This window comes from Candoia aspera, chromosome 2 (assembly GCF_035149785.1).
Source record: "Candoia aspera isolate rCanAsp1 chromosome 2, rCanAsp1.hap2, whole genome shotgun sequence".
In the NCBI taxonomy this organism is placed as follows: domain Eukaryota; kingdom Metazoa; phylum Chordata; class Lepidosauria; order Squamata; family Boidae; genus Candoia; species Candoia aspera.
In genome coordinates this window covers 232,062,897-232,082,522 of record NC_086154.1, presented here as the reverse complement: position 1 = coordinate 232,082,522, position 19,626 = coordinate 232,062,897, and the positions used below count along the sequence as shown (strand labels likewise).

At 38.8% G+C, this 19,626-nt stretch overlaps 1 protein-coding gene across 1 annotated transcript in view; it reads left to right on the top strand.

Annotated features, from left to right (window-relative positions):
* The first annotated feature begins 533 nt into the window (after window positions 1–533).
* The window catches only part of ZNF366 (zinc finger protein 366), a 33,985-nt gene continuing 14,892 nt past the window's right edge, over window positions 534–19,626 (top strand). Inside the window, exons 1-4 of the mRNA XM_063295501.1 lie at window positions 534–635; window positions 11,878–11,937; window positions 13,230–14,545; window positions 16,702–16,893. Coding sequence (XP_063151571.1) covers window positions 13,262–14,545; window positions 16,702–16,893 — 1,476 coding nt within the window. The 5' untranslated portion in view covers window positions 534–635; window positions 11,878–11,937; window positions 13,230–13,261. The remainder of the gene's footprint in view (window positions 636–11,877; window positions 11,938–13,229; window positions 14,546–16,701; window positions 16,894–19,626) is intronic.

Below are 19,626 nucleotides of genomic sequence, written 5' to 3'. Positions count from 1 at the left end.
GACCCCACTTTCTTTCTAATTCATACAATTATCTCTTTATATACATTCATATATACTTTAATGGATACTGAGAATGGTATTTCAACTGTGTGTAGTATAGGTGGAGGGGCTGATCCATCTTTGAATCTCTCTCTCTCTTTCATTGTTTTTATTCTTAGGCAAGCAGCGGTTTCTAGATAGGGGCATCTGACTCCCAAAACAAGGCTCAGTATTTGGCACATTGTGTTTGTTTTGATGGCATTCCACCCATTGAGTTATAAATTTCACCCTATGAAATCCATCATAAAGATATAATACTTGAGGAATTTCTTTTCCTTTGGTTTATTTTTCCAAACATTTTGAGAAAATGAGATGGCTATCTGCTGTTTCCTTATTTTTTTGCAGGAAAGCTAAGGGTTGTTGACTTCCTCTCCCCTCCCTTCCTTCCTTCTTTCTGAAGGTACAGAACTCATCTGAGAGAAGAAGAAAAAAAACAGAATGAAGTGATTGTTCCTGTTCTCTTTCTTAAGTCATTTGGAACACTGTCCCTCCACGTTTTCTAAATTCACTGCAGCTGCCACACGAGGAGTGACAACTTTGCCAGTTAGGGAGCAATTACAAGCATTGGGCCACTACCATTGTCGGGTCAGCACCTGGTAAGTTAACCTTCCAAAATTACTTAAGGCAGTGTGTAAACTATTAATAAATGAAATGTGAAATATCAAATACGTGCTTCTTTGTGGGTCACACAGCAATTCAATTTGGCAGCAAGTTAGTATGTGTGTTTACATGTGGATTTGCGCATTCTACAATTAACTATACAGTACTTCATTTTTTCAAACAGTCTGAAATTTAAGAAGAGGTGATCATTTTTACAACAGCAGTAAACGTTCTTAGTGCACTCTGAAGGCTGCAACCTTTTTTGTTTTAGTGCGTTTCCCAATCTGTATGGCATGTTTCAGATCCTCATGAAATCTTGAAATAATTCATCTGAGAAATGTACTTGCTTGTGGCCCTTAGTAGCTGATTCATCTAGTCTGGGCTGCACAGGGGACTGAATGATCTCTTAAAACCTTCTATTTTTAAGCCACAGCAGAAGGTGGAGGCTAGAGCTATATGAACAGTGCCCTGGGTACTAAGTGTTAACATCTCAAGTGTCCTCTTTCTTGAGAGTGTACAATACCAGTGGAGCAACCACTTCACATCAGAAGCAGCAAAAGATTCTGGGAGCTGTTTTATAAAATACACAGTTGTATTCATTGAGAAATCTAGGCAACATTTATGTTAAGTAGGTTGCAGTTCAGGTCTTCAAATTACAAGGTTTGTTCTGCTCAGTCATGAATTGTACCCTCCTAGTATCTTGTTCACTACAATTTTAGCTATATTTTAAGTTTTAGCTATAAGCCAAGACACCTTGGAGTAAATCCCACTTCCATGCTGGGGTGCAGTAATTTCCTTTCCTTTCCTTTCCTTTCCTTTCCTTTCCTTTCCTTTCCTTTCCTTTCCTTTCCTTTCCTTTCCTTTCCTTTCCTTTCCTTTCCTTTCCTTTCTTCTGGAAACAGTGCAGTACTGGTGCTTAAGTTTAAATGTGATATATTCATAGCATACTGAAGACCCAGTTTTCTCACATCTAAGCTCTCTGGGAATTATGTAAGATATAGAAATTTTAGGAATAAGTCCCAATGTACAAAATGGAATTTATTTCTTAGTAAGGACATGTTCATAGCTGCCTCAGTATTTTAAGTGATGAGCTCTCTTCTTCAGGCTCCAGTCCTATGCATGGTCGATATGGGCTAAGCAGCATTGAACTGATTGCAACAGTTCTGAAGAAACATGCATAGAATTGTACTAAATTGGGGATACCAGAATTGGGCTGCAAAAATCTGAATCACCACTAAGCAAAGAGATACAAGAAGACTTTAACTCTACACTGCTATCTAGTGGTTATCTAGCTTGTTGCAGGTCAGACTTTCTGGCCTTAACTAAAGGTGCACTGCTAGAAAGAGGTCCTTTTCCAGAGTGTTCTCATATTTTGCTGCCTGAAGTTTGTCAAGCATCAATGCTGCCAGTTTTCAAGAAAGACTTTAAAAAATATTTTATTCACAAGAAGAATGCATCTGATCGTTCTGATTGGGATTTTAGCTGGTCTGTGAGTTCTTTGCATTTTTGGGGAAGTGCTTTAATTTTTGCAGGGTGCTTGTTTTAATGTTGGTTTTAATTCTTTGTTCCTTTTATTTCATTCACCTTGAAACAGTTGTGCTCTTAGAAATATTTTAAAGGAAATAAATAAAGAAAATTTCCCCAGAAGTTTGGGATTAAAATCAAGTCCATGGCAAAGTGGGAGGGTTGTGTTTTGTTTTTGTTCTGGCATGGAACATCTAAAGTCAGGGTGAAGGAACTCAAGCCTTGGAAGCCATGGCTTCTGCCACTCTACTTAAGCCTATGCATAGAAGATCACCCAGGAAAATAAGAGAAGCCCAGCTGGGTCCTCTCGCTTCTTGCTGTGACCAACCAAACAGAAATGTATAGTTGACATTAGATTTGGAAGTATGAGATCAGTAGTCAAAGATTACATGTTTGGGGGTTGGATCTTCAATTTAAAGTTGCATATAACATCATGTGCAACTTTTTATTATCTACAATACTTTAACCGCTTTGTTGGAATGTTTTAACGGGATGTACAGTATGTCTACCTGATTGATGGACTTACTGGCTGTCTTTTCAATCAAATTTCCTCAGGTTGAGGTAAGCTACACATGGGAAGTTAACATACTCAGAAGTGTTATGTCCTGAGGCATAATTCACAATGTCAATAATCTTTGGAAAAGCTCATATATGTATCAGTTAAGTACACTTAGTGCTTAACTTATTAAGAGTAATGTTGTTTTTTTAAGATAATATTTTATATTTGTCATATTTAAATATAAAGTAAAAAATGTATTTGTGGACTCTTATAGCTAATGATTCATTCTGAAGCTTTAGGATGAGAGTTGATAATTTAATGACAATCAGAATAGAACTAAATTCAAACATTCAGTTATTATGTTACAGTAGAAGGAAAAAAACTTCTTCAGGCAGACAGTTCTCTGTGTTTCTTTGCTTAAAGCTTTTCTGTCCTGCCTTTGTACCTTTAAGAGCTCAAAAATATAAAATCAGAAATTAAATCAAGATCAAACACTGAGAACTGTTAAATGAACAATAAAGGTACAGTATATAAATATTAATTAAAATAAAGTCCAAAAACCCTTGTCAAATAGCAGAGAGAGAGAGAGAGAATGTGCACTGAAGCATTATATGCAATATTTGATCATTCAGTGAACCAAGAAGGTTCTCTGAAACGATGCGGTCTTGTAGTTGATTCATAATAATTTTCAAAGATAGTGCCTGGATTTGCATACTGTAGTTAATGCTGCTTGGATGGTTTGGGCTTTGCATGTTGGGTGAACCCAACTGATTAAGACTTATTCAGTCAATTAGACTTAAACACAGCTTAGCACAATGTGTAAGCCAGAGCAGTGGGAATTCCCAGTGTTCTTATCATGGTTACTTATTAATAAAATTTCTAGCCTGCATATTCATTATTAAAGAGTCATAAGGTAGGGAATAGTTTGAAAAACAATATGATAAAGCATTTTAAAAAATGATTACCAAGAAAATGATGATGACGGTCCTTTGAAAACTCGTTGATGATAAAACTCTAACAACCCACATACTTAAAATCATGATTAGGAGATCAGCTAGTGTCATACTGGAATGATGCAGTATTATAGTAGACAGTCTACTGTCATTTTAAATAATTGGCCTTGAGCCAGCACTGAAATGAATCCACTAAACAGAAAGAAGAAGATAGTACTTAAAGGAAGAGGAAGATAAACCAAGAACTAGATGAGTTTTCATAAAAGCAAAAATACCAAACCATATTTGGGTTAAAGTTGGCAAATGTTTTGGGAAACTCTCTGATGAACAACCTCTTCTACAATATAGTGAAGTTAAGAAAGTTGTGACCAAAATTGATTAAAATGGTAGTTACCGCTTTTATTTTGGATGCTATAGAACAATCTGAAATCTATGTAATAATTACCTTCTCCTATAGGTTTCATTTTCCCCTGCAAAATGAATTAGTCATGTTGGTGAGCAATAGATCTGCATCAGATTATGAGGAGACTGTGTCACCTTGCAGTTGAGTCTTCTTTAGGGTTACCAAATCTGGACTGCAAAAAATCAGACAAATTCTGATTGTGAATAGTATTTAAGAGGAGGGGCTTTCTTAAAGGTTGGCAGTGATGATACCTGGAAATCAGGAGCCCCACTGCAATACAAAGGAAACAAGCCATGGAGGCCAGGCCATCTGGCCACCACTGTAGTCAGACTGTGAATGATGGACAGAAGTGATATACATGGTCTACATGAGAGGCAGTAGTCCTATAACAGAGCTGGCAGACCAGCTGGAGTGACATAGTTCCAGGGCCAGCCTCCTCCCCCATGTACATCCCAATGTTGACATAGCTGGCACTATGCCACAGCAAGAGGGAAAATACCATTTCTATACTGGAATACCTCAGCTGACCTTTGGCTCACCTGAGTGTCTGGCTGGCACAAGATGGCTGCTGCAGTGCGTAGTAATGTTTTCCATGAATGCTAAATGAGCTGTCCCTGTGCCTCAACACAGGGGCTCTGTGGATGTGGCTTTAGTCCTCCTCAGAGTTTCCCAAATTGCTATATAATCTGGAGGTGAAGTCACACAGTATATGAGCTCCTTACGGAAATGGAATGTATGCTGTACAACTAGGGTTGGGTTGATACTCTCAGGCAAAAATCTTCCGTGCAAAAGGGAGATCTAGGGGAAAAATGAATAATGAATATTCTGTTGTTCGTATTTTCAAGATCCTGTTTACTATCTGTTTATGACTGCTTTTTCCCCCAGCACTTTTCTAAAAAGTAATCCTTAGCTGGGATAATACTTGCAAGCAACTTAGTGGGGTGATGTCCTTAAAATATATTGTAGTGTCAAAATGAGGACAATAACTATTGTCCTTACTCTGAATTGTCTTTGTGACATTGACTATATTATGATATGATGAAGCTGGTTCAGAGTGAGGGCAGTACTTGTCCATCTCTTGAACCTGGCTATACGGGATCATCACAAAACCAATTCTAGTTCAAAGTAATGGTAGAAAGCTTTCCTTTACTTTGCGTTGTTGTCAGGGATGGAACATTTTTGTATCTGCCTACAATTCATTCTCCCTACATTACCAAAATGTGCTGTTTTGTGAGGTACATAAAAATCTCTTAAAAAGCCATAGCAGATCTTAGCTTAGTCTTCCCCACAAATGTCTGGAACTTTATAGATTATGGCTCGTACATTCACTTTGTACCTGGAGCTCTCCTTTCTAGAAGCAGTAGAAGACAGTCTTGTGTATTGTGAACTCTGTGGGTGATAGCTTTGCTCCTCTGCATACAGAGCCAACCATGAACATCAGGGCTGTGCAAAACTTCAGATCTGAAGACAGAAAGGTGCTCCTGCAGTTCCTTAAACCAAACTCACCTTTTCCTATGAAAGCACTGTATTTGTTGAGGGCCACCATGCAATTCCATGGAAAGATTCAGGTAATTGCAGACAGATGCTACAGGAGCCCCAGTATGCTCTAAAACACCTTTTTGCCTCTAAATCTGAAGCTCTGCAAAGCCCCAATTCATGTGATTATTCCATTGCTGAAGTCATTATGCATCTCATATAAATCTGGCTGGGTTCTATATCAAACCCTAAAAGGGTTGTCACATCTTCACTTCCACTTTAGTAACTAGCATATGAAGTAAAAGAAGAAAGGAAGTGATTCATGCTTTATTCTGTAGCCTGAATCAATACCTGAAGGTAATTTCCCATAGAGAACTGAGATGCCAGCCTTCCTATGTTCACATCTAAGACATGGCTGAGAGGTGGACTCTGTTGCTACCTTCAGCTCATTCAAGATAATGATGATTGGCAGCAATCTACCAGTTTTTAGCACCAATACTGATAGTCACATAAAAATACAGGTAGTCCTCATTTAACAACCACTTTGTTTAATGACCATTGACAGTTATGACACTGATGAAAAAGTAACTAAATCCTCACATTTACAACCTTTGCAGGTCTGTAAAGCAAAGGAAAGCTGAAGTAAGATTATAAGCACAGTCACAGATTCATTTAGCAACTGCCTCACTTAGCAACCAGGTTGCCAGTCCCAATTGTGGTTGCTAAATGAGGACTATCTGTAGTAAAAGGCAGTGCAGAATAAGCTGCTATGGGGGCTCAAATAAGCTTATGATTCTATACAGATACTTTTCAAAGACTTAGACACAACATTGTTGAGCTATTTTGTCCATTTTTCCTGTCTTGCTATAAGCCCCATGCACTCATTGAAGAATGGAGTGCAAAGTGTGGGGCAATGGTAAGGCCCATGTCCTCCATAGATGTTCATACATTGGGTACAAATGTTTACTGGGGACATTCAGCTGAGACTTTGCCATAATCAGGAACCCCAGCACAATCAGGTTTCTCATCACAAGAAAGCTTACTCAACTGACTGACTTATGAAGCATCCAAAGTCATTACGATTACAGGTAATCCTCGTTTAGCAATTGCCTTGTTGAGTGACCCTTCACAGTTACAGTGGTGATGAAAAAGTAACTTTGCGACCAATCCTCACATTTACAACCTTCGCAGGTCTGTAAAGCAAAGGAAAGTTGAAGTAAGATCGTAAACAGAGTCACAGTTTCACTTAGCAACTGCCTTACTTAACAACAAGTTGCTGGTCCCAATTGTGATTGCAAAACGAGGACTATGTGTATATCCCCCCTTCTGACTCTTTCAGCCCTTATGTACAGTAGCTAAATGCCTAAAAAGAGTTAAGCGTCTGATCAAATCGGATTTAGAGTCACTTTGTAAGAAGAACACAACAAAGCTATAGTCTAATGGTGTTTCTTATGCAACAGTAATAAATCAAGCCTTGAACTTTTTTGGCACCTGGTGGCTGGTGCCAATGTTGGCTGATAGTGCAGTATGATAACATACATATACCTAACAAATGTGTACATAACTACAATTATTCATATTTCTTTAAGGAAAAATAGTATCTGCGCTGTCATCTTTACCGTCTATACCATGCTGGATGAATTTTTAATAGTTTTTCTAATATTTTTAAAAACTCAGGGCAGCATGTGGTTGACCTGCTGTGTGCTATGAAGCTAAGCAGCTTCAGACCTGGCTGGTGCTTGGATAGGAGGCCACCAGGGAATTCTAGGGCTGTAAGCTACAATGGGAAGTTGAAAAACTTCCACAGACCACATCTGTATTATTGAAAAGAAAATAATATTCTTGTGGTAATGCAGTCACCAGCTGAGCTGAGGTCACATCAAGAATATGTTTTTAATTTGTTTAAATGGATGGAGGATATGCCGTTAGCATTATGAGTTCCTCTTACTAGCAACCCCGTATTGCTATTAATTTCTGTGAACCTGACTCCTGACAAACATTCCAAGGGTCGGGGGGCACTCTGAAAATGAATGGAAGTAGCCATTGTCTCAGTTCCAATTTCAGAACTATTTTGCCCACACAGCTAGTATGTCAGATCATTTGTCCACATCTGTTTCATTGCAAAATGGCTGAGAATCTCTTTGGATGCTAGCAGAGACATTTTCAAAATCCAGCATTTCCAAACAAAAAACCAAATTGGGGCGCATCTGCAGAGTGCATCTGCAGAGTGAGGACAAGGTAAAAAAAGTCAAGATGGCAGCTGTGAGCACATGATGAAAGCCGCACTCCTTTGCATGTGGTGCCGCCACATAGACTTTCTTGACCCCCATTAGATGCCCCTGTTCCATTCTGACGGGAAAGGGATTAACGATTTCTCTTATGAAACAATGCTACCAATATCAAGCTATACTTTACCCCTATCAGTCTTGTTATGGTAGTTTCCCTTTTTCTTCATGCTTTACACAATTTACAGTACAAATTTGGTTTTCTAAGGAAGCACATCTTAGGAACAGTGCCATTTGTTTTATGAAAATAGGTGAGGGTGGAGAGAAGAAAGTAGGGTTCTGCTTTAATTTTGTATACGTCTCAGATTTGAATATTTCAAGTTAAGTAACAGCAAATAACAGCAAAATGTTATTTTAATAATTTGCAAAATTATGATTGTTGTTTATTACTTAGTGATAAAAAATGTGTTTTCTTACTTCCTGAAATTTCAGGGAGACATAGAAAGGCTCCATTCCCTGTCCAGTGGCTATTTCTTTTGAATTATGTATTTAGTGCATGATTTTATCTGTTTCAATAAAACAACCTCAGAAGAAGGTAGAGGATCTGTGTTATTTTATGCAGTGTCAAATACAAATGAATACAGAATGTTAATAGTTCAGCCACAGAGATGAGAGCATGAATATCCACAGTCAGATCTGTTTCACCCCCCATTAAACCATACTGCAGTTTATCTGTCTTTTTTTTTTTTGGTGTTGAGTCAGTCTTGACCCCTGGCAGGTTTTCTTGGCAAGATTTTCAGAAGTGGTTTGCCATTGCCTCCTTCTTAGGGCTAAGAGAGAGTGACTGGCCCAAGTTCATCCAGCTGGCTTTGTGCCTAAGGCATGGCTAGAGCTCATGGTCTTCTGGTTTGTGACCTGGGGCCTTAAACCACTGCACCCAAATGGTTCTCTTTATTAGTCTTAGTCTTAGCATATTATATGAATTTAGAGATCGTGGTTGTGTATGGCTTAATGTTATTTGTGTAATGCTTTTGTATTCTGCCTTTTGTCATTTATGCTCAAGGAAGCATAAAGAGGGGTCTCCTCAAGATCCTCACATCAACTTCCCTGAAGGCAGGTTCAGAAAATGTCTGGCTTAAAGTCAGAGTGATTCAATATTGACTTTGCCTTCATGGAAATAATTTGCTACAGTTGATAATTCCTCTATGCTTGGTTTAGGCTAAAGAGTATTGAGTCACAGCTTCAAAATTAAGTGACTTTGGACTTCGTTTAAAACAGACAGTAGAATTGCTACGTCACATAACATTTGATTTCTCGTAATACTAACAGTACAGATGATAGATTCCTGTTCTGTGTAGTTCAGAAAGTTTGAAACAAAGGATCACAGCATGCACTCTTGTACTTTAAATTGTTCTGGTGCAGATAAAGAATTTTCAAGATACGATCTTATCAAGAAGGGTAAGAAAAGCTGTTGTACTGCATTGCTCGGCTATTCAAGGTACAGGAAGCTGGTCTTCTCTTGCTATTGCACTTGGCAGCACGTTTAGTATTTAACACTTACTTCCTACACACAGAAATGGGAACGTTGTGTACAGAAGGGGAGAATGGAGCTCCCGTTCTCTAAAGATGAAAAATAATTACCTTTTCTTTAAAAAAAAAAGCATAATAGAACATTAAACCGGCAGCAGTTAGGATAACTGAGAAGCAGTGTGGATGTACCAACATTTTCTTCTTGTCATCCAAGGAGAATGTGACTCATGCTGAAGTCAACTGCTATTCCCACTTCTGTGACATTGCTCATAGTTTACAATAAATTAAAATTTAGTTTGGATGATGCTGTTGTTTTTTAAAAAGGACGACAAACCTTGCAAAGTTAAAAACAACTCAAAATTCACAAACACCGCTTCCCATTTTGCACGCCTTTCTGTCTCTAACAATACACACCACCTATATAGATAGGCACACTAAACTAAACACTATTAGCGACTTCACTGTGAGTAGAGTTCCCCATCTCTCTTTCTCTTTCTATCTCAGAAAACAACTATAGTTAGACACTGATTTGGATGGGCTGTCAGCACAAGGGACAGGAATTAAGGGTTTGCCCCAAAGCTAACATGGCAGAGAAAATATGCTAGTACTAGTACAAATTTCACAGAGGCCTCTCTCTATCATGTTCCTTTGACTAGCCACCGCCAAACATAGGAGACAAGCAAGAAAATAGCTTGAGAATATAGGGCAGCCCTGTTTAGTGATGCCAGTCCTTCTGTAGGAAAGCTTAATAGGATATACTTTTGTCTCCACTGGAACCCAGTGTTTCTCTTTATGGGGAATAGCAGTTTGTGATGTAAGTCGGCCCAACGTGAGGCCCTTCAGATAAGTTGGAATTACCTTTGCAGGCTGGTTAGGAATTCTGGGAGTTGCAATTTCAAAACATCTGGAGGGTACCAAGTTGACGACACATTTGAATACATAACAGTCTGCATACCTATCCCTCCCATGTGTAGAAACTTCAGTTATATTGTAGGGAAAGTTTACTTGGCTTTCTAAGTTAATATAACAATACTGTATACACCTGGGCAGTGTTAAAGATACTCATACAGCAAAGTGAAGGGAACTGTCCATCCACAGAATACAATCCAGGTGGTGTCTATGATCTGTGTACCCTATACTTGATCCACCATGGGAAGTTTTAAATGAAACAGCCTGGTTGCTCTCAGCACAGCAGTTTATATAAAGGATGAAAAAATGTGCACAACACTAACATTTTTCGAAAGGCAATGGAAAAGCAGCAAAATGAGAATTTCTACATGTGCTATCTCCACCAAATTTACTTTGACTGTAAAGGTTATTCTTTGTGAAGTTTCCTGTTTTGGTTTAGTGACCTTATTATATTGCAAAGTGCTGACATGTTTCCAAACAAAGTCTGACAATTATACACTGCTTTAGGGGACCTAGACCCCAGCCCTTCTATAGTTAAGGAGCTAGAACCAGAGTAACATGCTTGTTTTGAAGACAGTCAAATAAAAGACTACAAGCTACATGAACAAATACAATGCCATTCTTATATGTTTTTTCCAGTTCAAAAAAGGGAAAGAGTATCTGAACCTTCCATTCCCTGTTTTCTGGAGGGGAGGGTACCTTAGAGTCAGTCTTGACTCCTGGTGACTGCCTGAACAAGTCCCTGCAGTTTTCTTGGCAAGATTTCAGATGTGGTTTGCCATTGCCTTTTTCCTGGGGCTGAGAGAGAGTGACTGGCCCAAGGTCACCCAGCTGGCTTCACACCTAAGGCAGGACTAGAACTCATGATCTCTTGATTTCTAGCCTGATGCCTTAATTATTTTTTCATACTGAGGAAAGAATAGAATTAATGACAAGCATGCAGAGAGCTCATAAAATTCCTCAAACTATGCCCTCCAGCTGTCTATTGGGTTATAGTTCCCATTCAGTGTAATGAACACCAGAGGACCCCATATTGAGGAAGACTACTCAAAGGAATTATATGCAATATCATAGGCAAAGAAAACATAATAAAGAATGAGAAAATTGTATTCTCTTCTATAAAATCTCCAATTTAGCATGAAGTAGAAGCAAATGCAATGTCTATTTCAGAAACTTGGTACAAGGGTGAGAATCTTTGGATACAGTAGTCACATCAGGTTTGGTCCTTGGTGTAGGGAGTCGAATACATAGTACAGCATGTTTACATATTGATGCTTCCAGTTCAACAAAGGGCATACAGTACATGCATTATCTCTGTAAGGTTGTTTAATTGTTTAAGATCTATCTATCATCTCTATCTAGATCTATCTATCTACAGTATCTGTGTCTGTCTGTCTGTCTATCTATCATCTCTCTATCTTTTCTCTCTCTTTCCTCTTTCTTCTCTCTCTAGCTATCTAGCTATCTATCTAGCTCTCTCTCTCCCCCCCATCTCTAGCTAGCTAGCTAGTTAGCTATTTCTGTCTAGTTATCTAGCTATCCAGTTATCTCTATCACCTGTCTGTCTGTCTATGATCCATCATCTCCAAACAACAGCATCCTCAGATCTATTTTCCCCCAGTTCTGCACCAGAAAACAGCATAGAACCTTGAATTTCTATATCTCTACTATGACACAGTTTAAAGAATTATCATTCTCTTCTCTATCTCTTAGACACAGATGTCTGGAGCTCATGCAGATGCATTCAAAGCCAATTTGGCCCAAAGGTGATAATTTAATGTGAGTATAAATGCTGCACTATTGACTCCTAAACCAAATGCACATTTATTCAACAAATATTGTAAAATAGGCCAAGTAGCTAATGGATACTCAAAGCTTGAATTAATTTGTTGGACAGAAAATAGCACTGAAAGGCATAATGAGAGGTCCTAAATTTAGGGCACTCATGGAAGCATACAGCACCAATCTTTCATTGTGTGCTTGCTAGTTCATGCAGCTGATAACAGCCTGCAAAATCAATACTTAGGAACATAAGAAATTACCTTCACTGAATCAAGCTTTTGGTACATATAACCCCTCCCAAAGTTGCTAAGCTGTAAATGTTACAGAGATGGAAGTAGAAATAGTGACATACATTGGGAATAAACACATTAAGTATATGCCATTTATTAAGGCAAGAGTGTCTAATTGCTGCATCAGCTCACACCAGGATATAACGTTCCTAGAAATAAAATCCTGCTATATTAGATAAAATTGCTACTGTGTAGTTCTATAAACAGTGTGCAACTTCACTGCAACTCTCTGCCCCAAATTCATGTGATGTTGCAATTAAGAACTGTGCAGATGATGGATTAGCTGAGTTTATATACTCTACCTTGAGTGTGACCCCCAGAACCCTATACATTTGCCACTGAATTCTGAGTTTTAAATGATGGGGTAAGGCAAACTATTACATGCTTGCTAATAACCATATGAACTGTATTAATTGACTTAATTGCAATTTAATTTGCATTTAATTCAGTCAAATTGTGTTTTTATTGTGGGCATTTTGTTTAAGACTGCCACACTTTTTCCACTGTGTCCCTAGGATATCACTCAGAGCCCAAGTGTAGCTCTCAGCCCAAAAAGGAATATATAGCATGAATTTAGGAGTAGGATGATGGCCTAAACAGTTCTTTCCAATGCTATAATCTTACTGAACATCAAGATTGGTCTGCATGCTTTTGACATTGGAAAGCATGTCTAAGTGCATCCATAGTGGACCAGCAGGATGAGCCCTTACCAACCCATGGCCTGTCCTCATTCTTTTAATGCATGGGAGAGTTAGATTGAATTCCTTTCACATGGAGTTACATAGTATATAGCTACAATAAATAAAAATGCCAGAACCCAAGTTTCTGGCCTAGAAAGGTAAACTTGGGGCTGAAAATAAAAAGCAGACAAAATAGGAGAGACTACCATTTTTTGAGTTAAACTATCATTCAAGAGATTCCACTCAGATACCACATCATATCAAAAAATAGCAAGCAGGAACAGGATTGGTTTTAAGAACTGTTATTTATTATTTGAAGGAAGCTAGATCATCCAAGAGGACTTCAGTGCAATGAAGAAAGAGGACACACTCTGCAGGATGGACAATATGCAAACCTTTTCCTTTGCTCATTGCTTGGATCCTATTGTGAAGACCAGTATAGCTTCACCCCTCAGTGAGGAATTCAGGACACAGCTTGCCCAATTTGGATACAGCCCTCCAACAGACTTAGAAAACTTCAAAAGTTCTTTGGAAGGGGGATCTCGTAAACGTAAAAGTATGCCCATGAAAATGCCTCCTACTCTCCCTCCAGGAGATCCCACATCTCCATTGCACACATCTGAAGAAAATGTTGATGGAGGTTCTCCCAGCGTCCCTTCAATATTTCACCATGAAGCCACACAGTCAAAGTACAGTGCTCACATGATCGACCTCTGCAACCTTGGTTATCATTTTTACAGGACTCTGGAACACTTTGGGACACAGCCTATCAAAGAAGAACCAATAAAACCCAAAGTTCTATGGCCTGGCCCTACTGCATTTCTGCAGGCTCCCTATTCATACTACCCCAAAGTCCACCCTACTCTAATGTTCCCTTTTATGATCCCCCCAGATTTTCATTTTAGAAATCCTTTCCCATTGAAAAGGCCTCCAGAACCACCCTTCAAAACGGTTGAGTTAAATGAGCAAGCTGAAAAGAAGCAAAAGGTAGAAAGAGTGGATGTTAACATTCAGATTGATGACAGCTATTACATTGATGTAGGAGGGGAGCAGAAACGTTGGCAGTGCCCTATGTGTGACAAGTCTTACACATCCAAATACAACTTGGTCACTCACATTTTGGGGCATAGTGGCATCAAGCCACATGCTTGCTCCCGGTGTGGCAAGCTTTTCAAGCAGCTGAGTCACCTGCATACCCATATGCTGACTCATCAAGGCACTCGGCCTCATAAGTGCCAAGTATGTCACAAGGCCTTTACCCAAACCAGTCACCTGAAGAGACACATGATGCAGCACAGTGACATTAAACCTTACAGCTGCAGGATCTGTGGGAGGGGGTTTGCCTATCCCAGTGAGTTGAAAGCTCATGAATCCAAGCATGAGAATGGCCGAGAAAATATCTGCATTGAGTGTGGTCTTGACTTCCCAACTTTGGCTCAGCTGAAGAGGCACTTAACCACCCACCGAGGTCCTATACAATACACTTGCACCGAGTGTGACAAGACATTCCAGTACCCAAGCCAGCTGCAGAATCACATGATGAAGCACAAGGATATCCGCCCATATATTTGTACTGAGTGTGGCATGGAATTTGTGCAGCCTCATCACCTGAAGCAGCACTCTTTGACTCATAAGGTAAGCTAATACCTGAAATTCTCCAATAGTTGTGCTGGAAAAAACTTATTTTGTGACCTGCTGAAATGCATATATTTTTAAGCACTTATAAACTGAAAATAACACAGAAGTCACTTCCATATTACCACCATTTTTACTTCTCCCTAACCTCAGAAACACTTTCAGTTTCAGCAGCAATGGCCCTCACTGCAGCCAATCTTGAAATTTCAAGAACATCATACTTGCTGCAGCTGTCCAGTAGGTGTCCACAAATTGACATCTGGCCATTACCACCTTCTGTCTTTAGTTTACATGCCAGTCCACTAATCTGGCAACTTTTTTGAAACACCTGACTGTGATTTTAAACTCTTTTGTAAAGGAGAAGCCACCTTAAGCTCAATTTTAAAGAACACAGATAGCACAGCACCACAGCAACACACCCACTATGGGGAAGGAGGAGAGTGAAGGAGCTCAAAGGTGGATAAAACAAGAGCTTTTTAAAATGGGAAAACATCTGCCCCCAAACACCAAGGTTTGTAAGACTAAATTCCTCTTCTACTGTGGCTGAACTAAAGTTAATAATCTCAGCTGCCCAATAGAGATGATGGTGTGGGATCACAAGCAGAGCCAATCCAAGACTGGCATAAATACCACACATGGAGGAAACCTGAGGCTACAAATCTTTGCCCACATATCTGGGAGGAAACCTCACAGAATTCAGTAGTTCTGAGGAGACATCTATAAGAATGTTCTATAAAGTTGTAGCCCTGAACACAGGAAGTGAGTTCATTTGGACAGCATTTCCTTTTGGTGATCCTACTGAATGCAACAATACCTACTTTAGAGTATCATGCATAGGATAATACTATAATATTCTAAATGTGTTTTGTAATAATTGAATTAAAGTAAATATTCATTACAGAGACAGGTAATGGTGAGTGCTAATGAAATTGCTACATTTCTTGGTTTATAGAAAAATTTTGAAGTAGAATTGGTGGATTCATGTGAAAAATATGAAAGTTTAGAGACAATAATAACTCTCATTATTCATTATTGTTTTCTAATTCTGGTTAAGTTACAAGTTTTTGAACCAAGGTAGAAGTTTACTTCTTTATATTGTATTCTTTTGCACTTACAAATAATAATAATAATAACAAACAAAAACAAGCAAAATTTGAGCTGTTTTAGCACAAAGACATGTGACATTTATCAATACTTATTTATTTAATATATTTATTTTTCAGAGATTAAAAAAAAACCCAGCCAGCATAGTATATAGCAGACTTCCCTAATCTGCCTTCCACAGTTGAACTACAGCCCTCATCAACCCTAGCCAACCTGGCATAGTTGCTCTAAGTGTGCAGATTCTGTAGTTTAACTTTTCCTGAAGGTACCAAGTTTGGAAAGGCTGTTCCATGGATATATAAATAATTATTGAAGTCTTGATTCCAGATTAAGGCTGGGCAGCACTTCAGATTCAGTTTCAAAATAATGCTACAGGGTACCCAGGAGACCAGATATAACTCTTTAAATCAATTGCATCTTTTCTCAGGATTGTGCTGCAGGCAGCCATGTGATCCTAGGAAAAGATGCCACGGTTTTAAAGGATGGTATCCTTGTGATACATTTGGTTTCAGATTCACTCCAAAGCACCCTTTGGAGACCGAGTCTGAAGTTCTGCATGGCCCTAATCAAAATCTTTTCCATTCTAGACACTCTTCTTGGCCTTATAATAGACAGGTACACCATATTTCTTGTAATATTTTCTCCCTCTCTCTCTCTCAAGTTTTTGGTGGTCTACGATGGCTTTATCAATATTGTTTTTCTTCTTTTTCCCCAAATCTTAGAAGGTTGCAAGCACGTTATTCTTTGTGCAGCTTTGCATGGCTAATGAGATGATATGGGTTAAAAATGTTGTGGTTACCACTGGATCTAGAAACAGGTTAATGAGAAGTCATGAAAAGGAAGTGACATCTTGATATATGTCACAGAATGAGGTATTAAAAGGTGCTCAGTTGGAATTAGCACATCACAGATTAAAGGAGAATCATTATCACAGAGGTGAAATAAAGCAACCCCAGTCAAAACCAAGACCAAATTTAAAAAAAGGAAAAGGAAAAAAACGGGCAGCGCGGAAACCAATACCCTTCACTTACCTTGTTCTTATGTTTTTCAAGGGTGTGAAAGAGCACAAGTGTGGGATCTGTGGCCGGGAGTTTACACTACTTGCCAATATGAAGAGACATGTCTTAATTCACACCAATATCAGGGCCTACCAATGCCACCTCTGCTTTAAAAGCTTTGTGCAAAAACAGACCCTCAAAGCCCACATGATTGTCCATTCAGATGTCAAACCCTTCAAATGTAAGGTGAGTATTTCTCATTCTAGATACAAAGTCAAGTGAACCAAGAGATCTCAAAATAGTTTGTTTTTTTTAAGTCCCTGGTAAAAAAGGAGTGGAGAAATTCATTATAATTTGCACGATGAACAACAAAGACAACTTTCCATAAATACTATTATGTCTATAGCTAGCTAACATTTGCAATGGTAGTAATGTGTAAATATCAATATTATTGAATTCAGAGCACATGGATGATTTAGTAAGACCTCAGAATGGTTGCTTCTCATGTGGCAAAGATATAATAATAAATTAAACCAGTATGGTTCCCTTTCATGATGCCCCAAATCTGCTTTCCTATGCTTGCTGGTAAGTCTGACCCTTCTTTACTTCTAAAAAGAGGGAGATAAATTCATGTTTAAGAAACTGTTAGAGTGAAGACAATTTGGTATTACTGAGCTGTACCATAACAGCATTTTTTTTCATACCCAATAACTCCCAACATGATTTAAATCTAACCAATAAATCCTCCACTTCGTCTGGCATGAATTTGGAGTTTGCAGGAAGAACTGTACCTTCAAACAACCATTGTTTAGAGCAGTGTTTCTCAACCTTGTCAACTCTAAGACGTGTGGACTACAATTCCCAGAATGCCCTAGCCAGCTGGCTGGGGAATTCTGGGAGTTGAAATCCACACATCTTAAAGTTGACGCGGTTGAGAAACACTACTTCAGAGAAAGCTAGCCAATACCAGAGCTCTGAAAATGCTAGCCAGTCATTGCTCACTTTCTTCGCTATATGCTTGTCCACGGCTGAGCTTCCTCCCTTCCCAACCACTTCCAACACTCCAATAATCAACAAACAGCCCCGTCCTCTTTTTCACAAAAATGAAAGCAAATATGCCTTTGGTATATTATTTATTTTATTTTATTTATTTTATTTTTATCCTGCCTTTATTATTTTTATAAATAATCAATGATGGTGCTATTCTAGCAAGCCCTGAGGAATGTCTTGTCCTAGCAAATCCTGATTATGAGTCAAGTCAGCAAAGCTGCATTTGAGATCTTTTTCCAAAATGGATTCACCGAAACAGAGTGAGATTCATCTGTAGCTGACGTGGAAAAAAAAAAGCTTTTTTTTCCCACATAGAACTGTGGAGGTAGAATTGCAGCAGATCATTGCTGGTTTGCTGATAATATAGTGTGACAGGGTGGGGACCTATAAAGCAACAGAAGCAGGAAAATGTTATATGGTAGGGTGGTGCTTCTCAATCTCAGCAACTTTAAGATGTGTGGACTTCAACTCCCAGAATTCCCCAGCCAGCATGCTGTGGAATGGGATCACCCATTCTTTGAAAAAAGACATCAATAAACCTTACGCTAACATGTTCGTGAACTTTTTTCCACATCACCTAGTGTGACTGATCTTTAAGACAGTGTTTAAGAGAAACAAATCTGAGCACACTCTCATATCAAGAGTTTGGGAGCAGAAGCAGAACAACTCTTCTGCTGATAACAGAAGAAGCGCTTATACCAGGCCAGGATAATCCAGTTGTTGCAGTTGTTGTTATCATTTAGTGCCAATCCACAGCTAAGGCTCAACATAGCAAGCTGTTGTTTCTTTGGGGGGGGGGGGAATTCGATGAAGTTGCAAACAGCTGTCCTAACTAATTTGCCAGGTGAAGCCTCACTTTTGAAAGCAAGACTCCTATTCTGGACTGCTCTCCTGGAACATGTGCAACTGACATTCAAATCCACAATACAAGTAATGAAACATACACAGACATGTATATGCACACTGTTGTACTTTTAACTTAGATTTCTAAAAGGTATTCACTTCTGGAATGCATTGGCAAAGAGAAAGATTATATACTACTTAGAGTGATTAACAGATAACATTAATCTGTTACGTAGGTGGTACTTGTTCAATATTTTTCCTTTTTTGGAGATGGGATGCGTGGACTGGTGAAATAGTGCCATGGTTTCATTGTGTCATTGGCTGTTCAGTTGCTGCACTAAATCAGCCTTCCCCACTCTTGTGCAGTTCAGTTGTGTTGGGTCCACAGTTCCCAGAATTCTAAGCGTTAAGGCCATGCTTGCTAGGTATTCTGGGAGCTGCAGTTACTATATATTGATCAGGCATCAAATAAGAGAAGAGGGACTGAAATGAGGAAGCTTTGAAACTAGAATGTAGACTTTATCTTCATATTTCCTTTTGGTTTTATTCTTCATCTTGAGATTGCATTTCACAGCACTTAGTGTAATTGCTAGTCTGCTGATGATAAATATATCTGACATTTGCATTGCACATTTCATCCCAAAGGGAGGTCAAGGGTATTTAACAATTTGATATACTGGCTAAACACATGAATCAGTCTGTTCGTGCTGCCTTTTTTATCAATACAAAATATCAATTATGCCTATACCTAAAGACAGGAAGTATATTAACAATATTAGAGGAGGCAATGTCGTATTTCAAGCAGGATGATATTAATTAAATTCCAGCTTAACTTAAACAACCGTGTCAAAATTAGTCCCTTGGAAATGCTATGAACATTCATCGAAATAGCTAAACCTTTTGGCAAGCTGCAGAAGAATACAGTGAACCGGTACAATTCCTGTCTTCATCTTTCATGGTCAGCACCCTCTTTGATGGCAGTATTTCTAACAACCTCCAGTGCCACCCAATCCCCTATTTATTGAATGAGGCAAAAATCCCTTTTAAATCAACTATGAGTTCACGTTAGGATTGCTTTACCTTTTT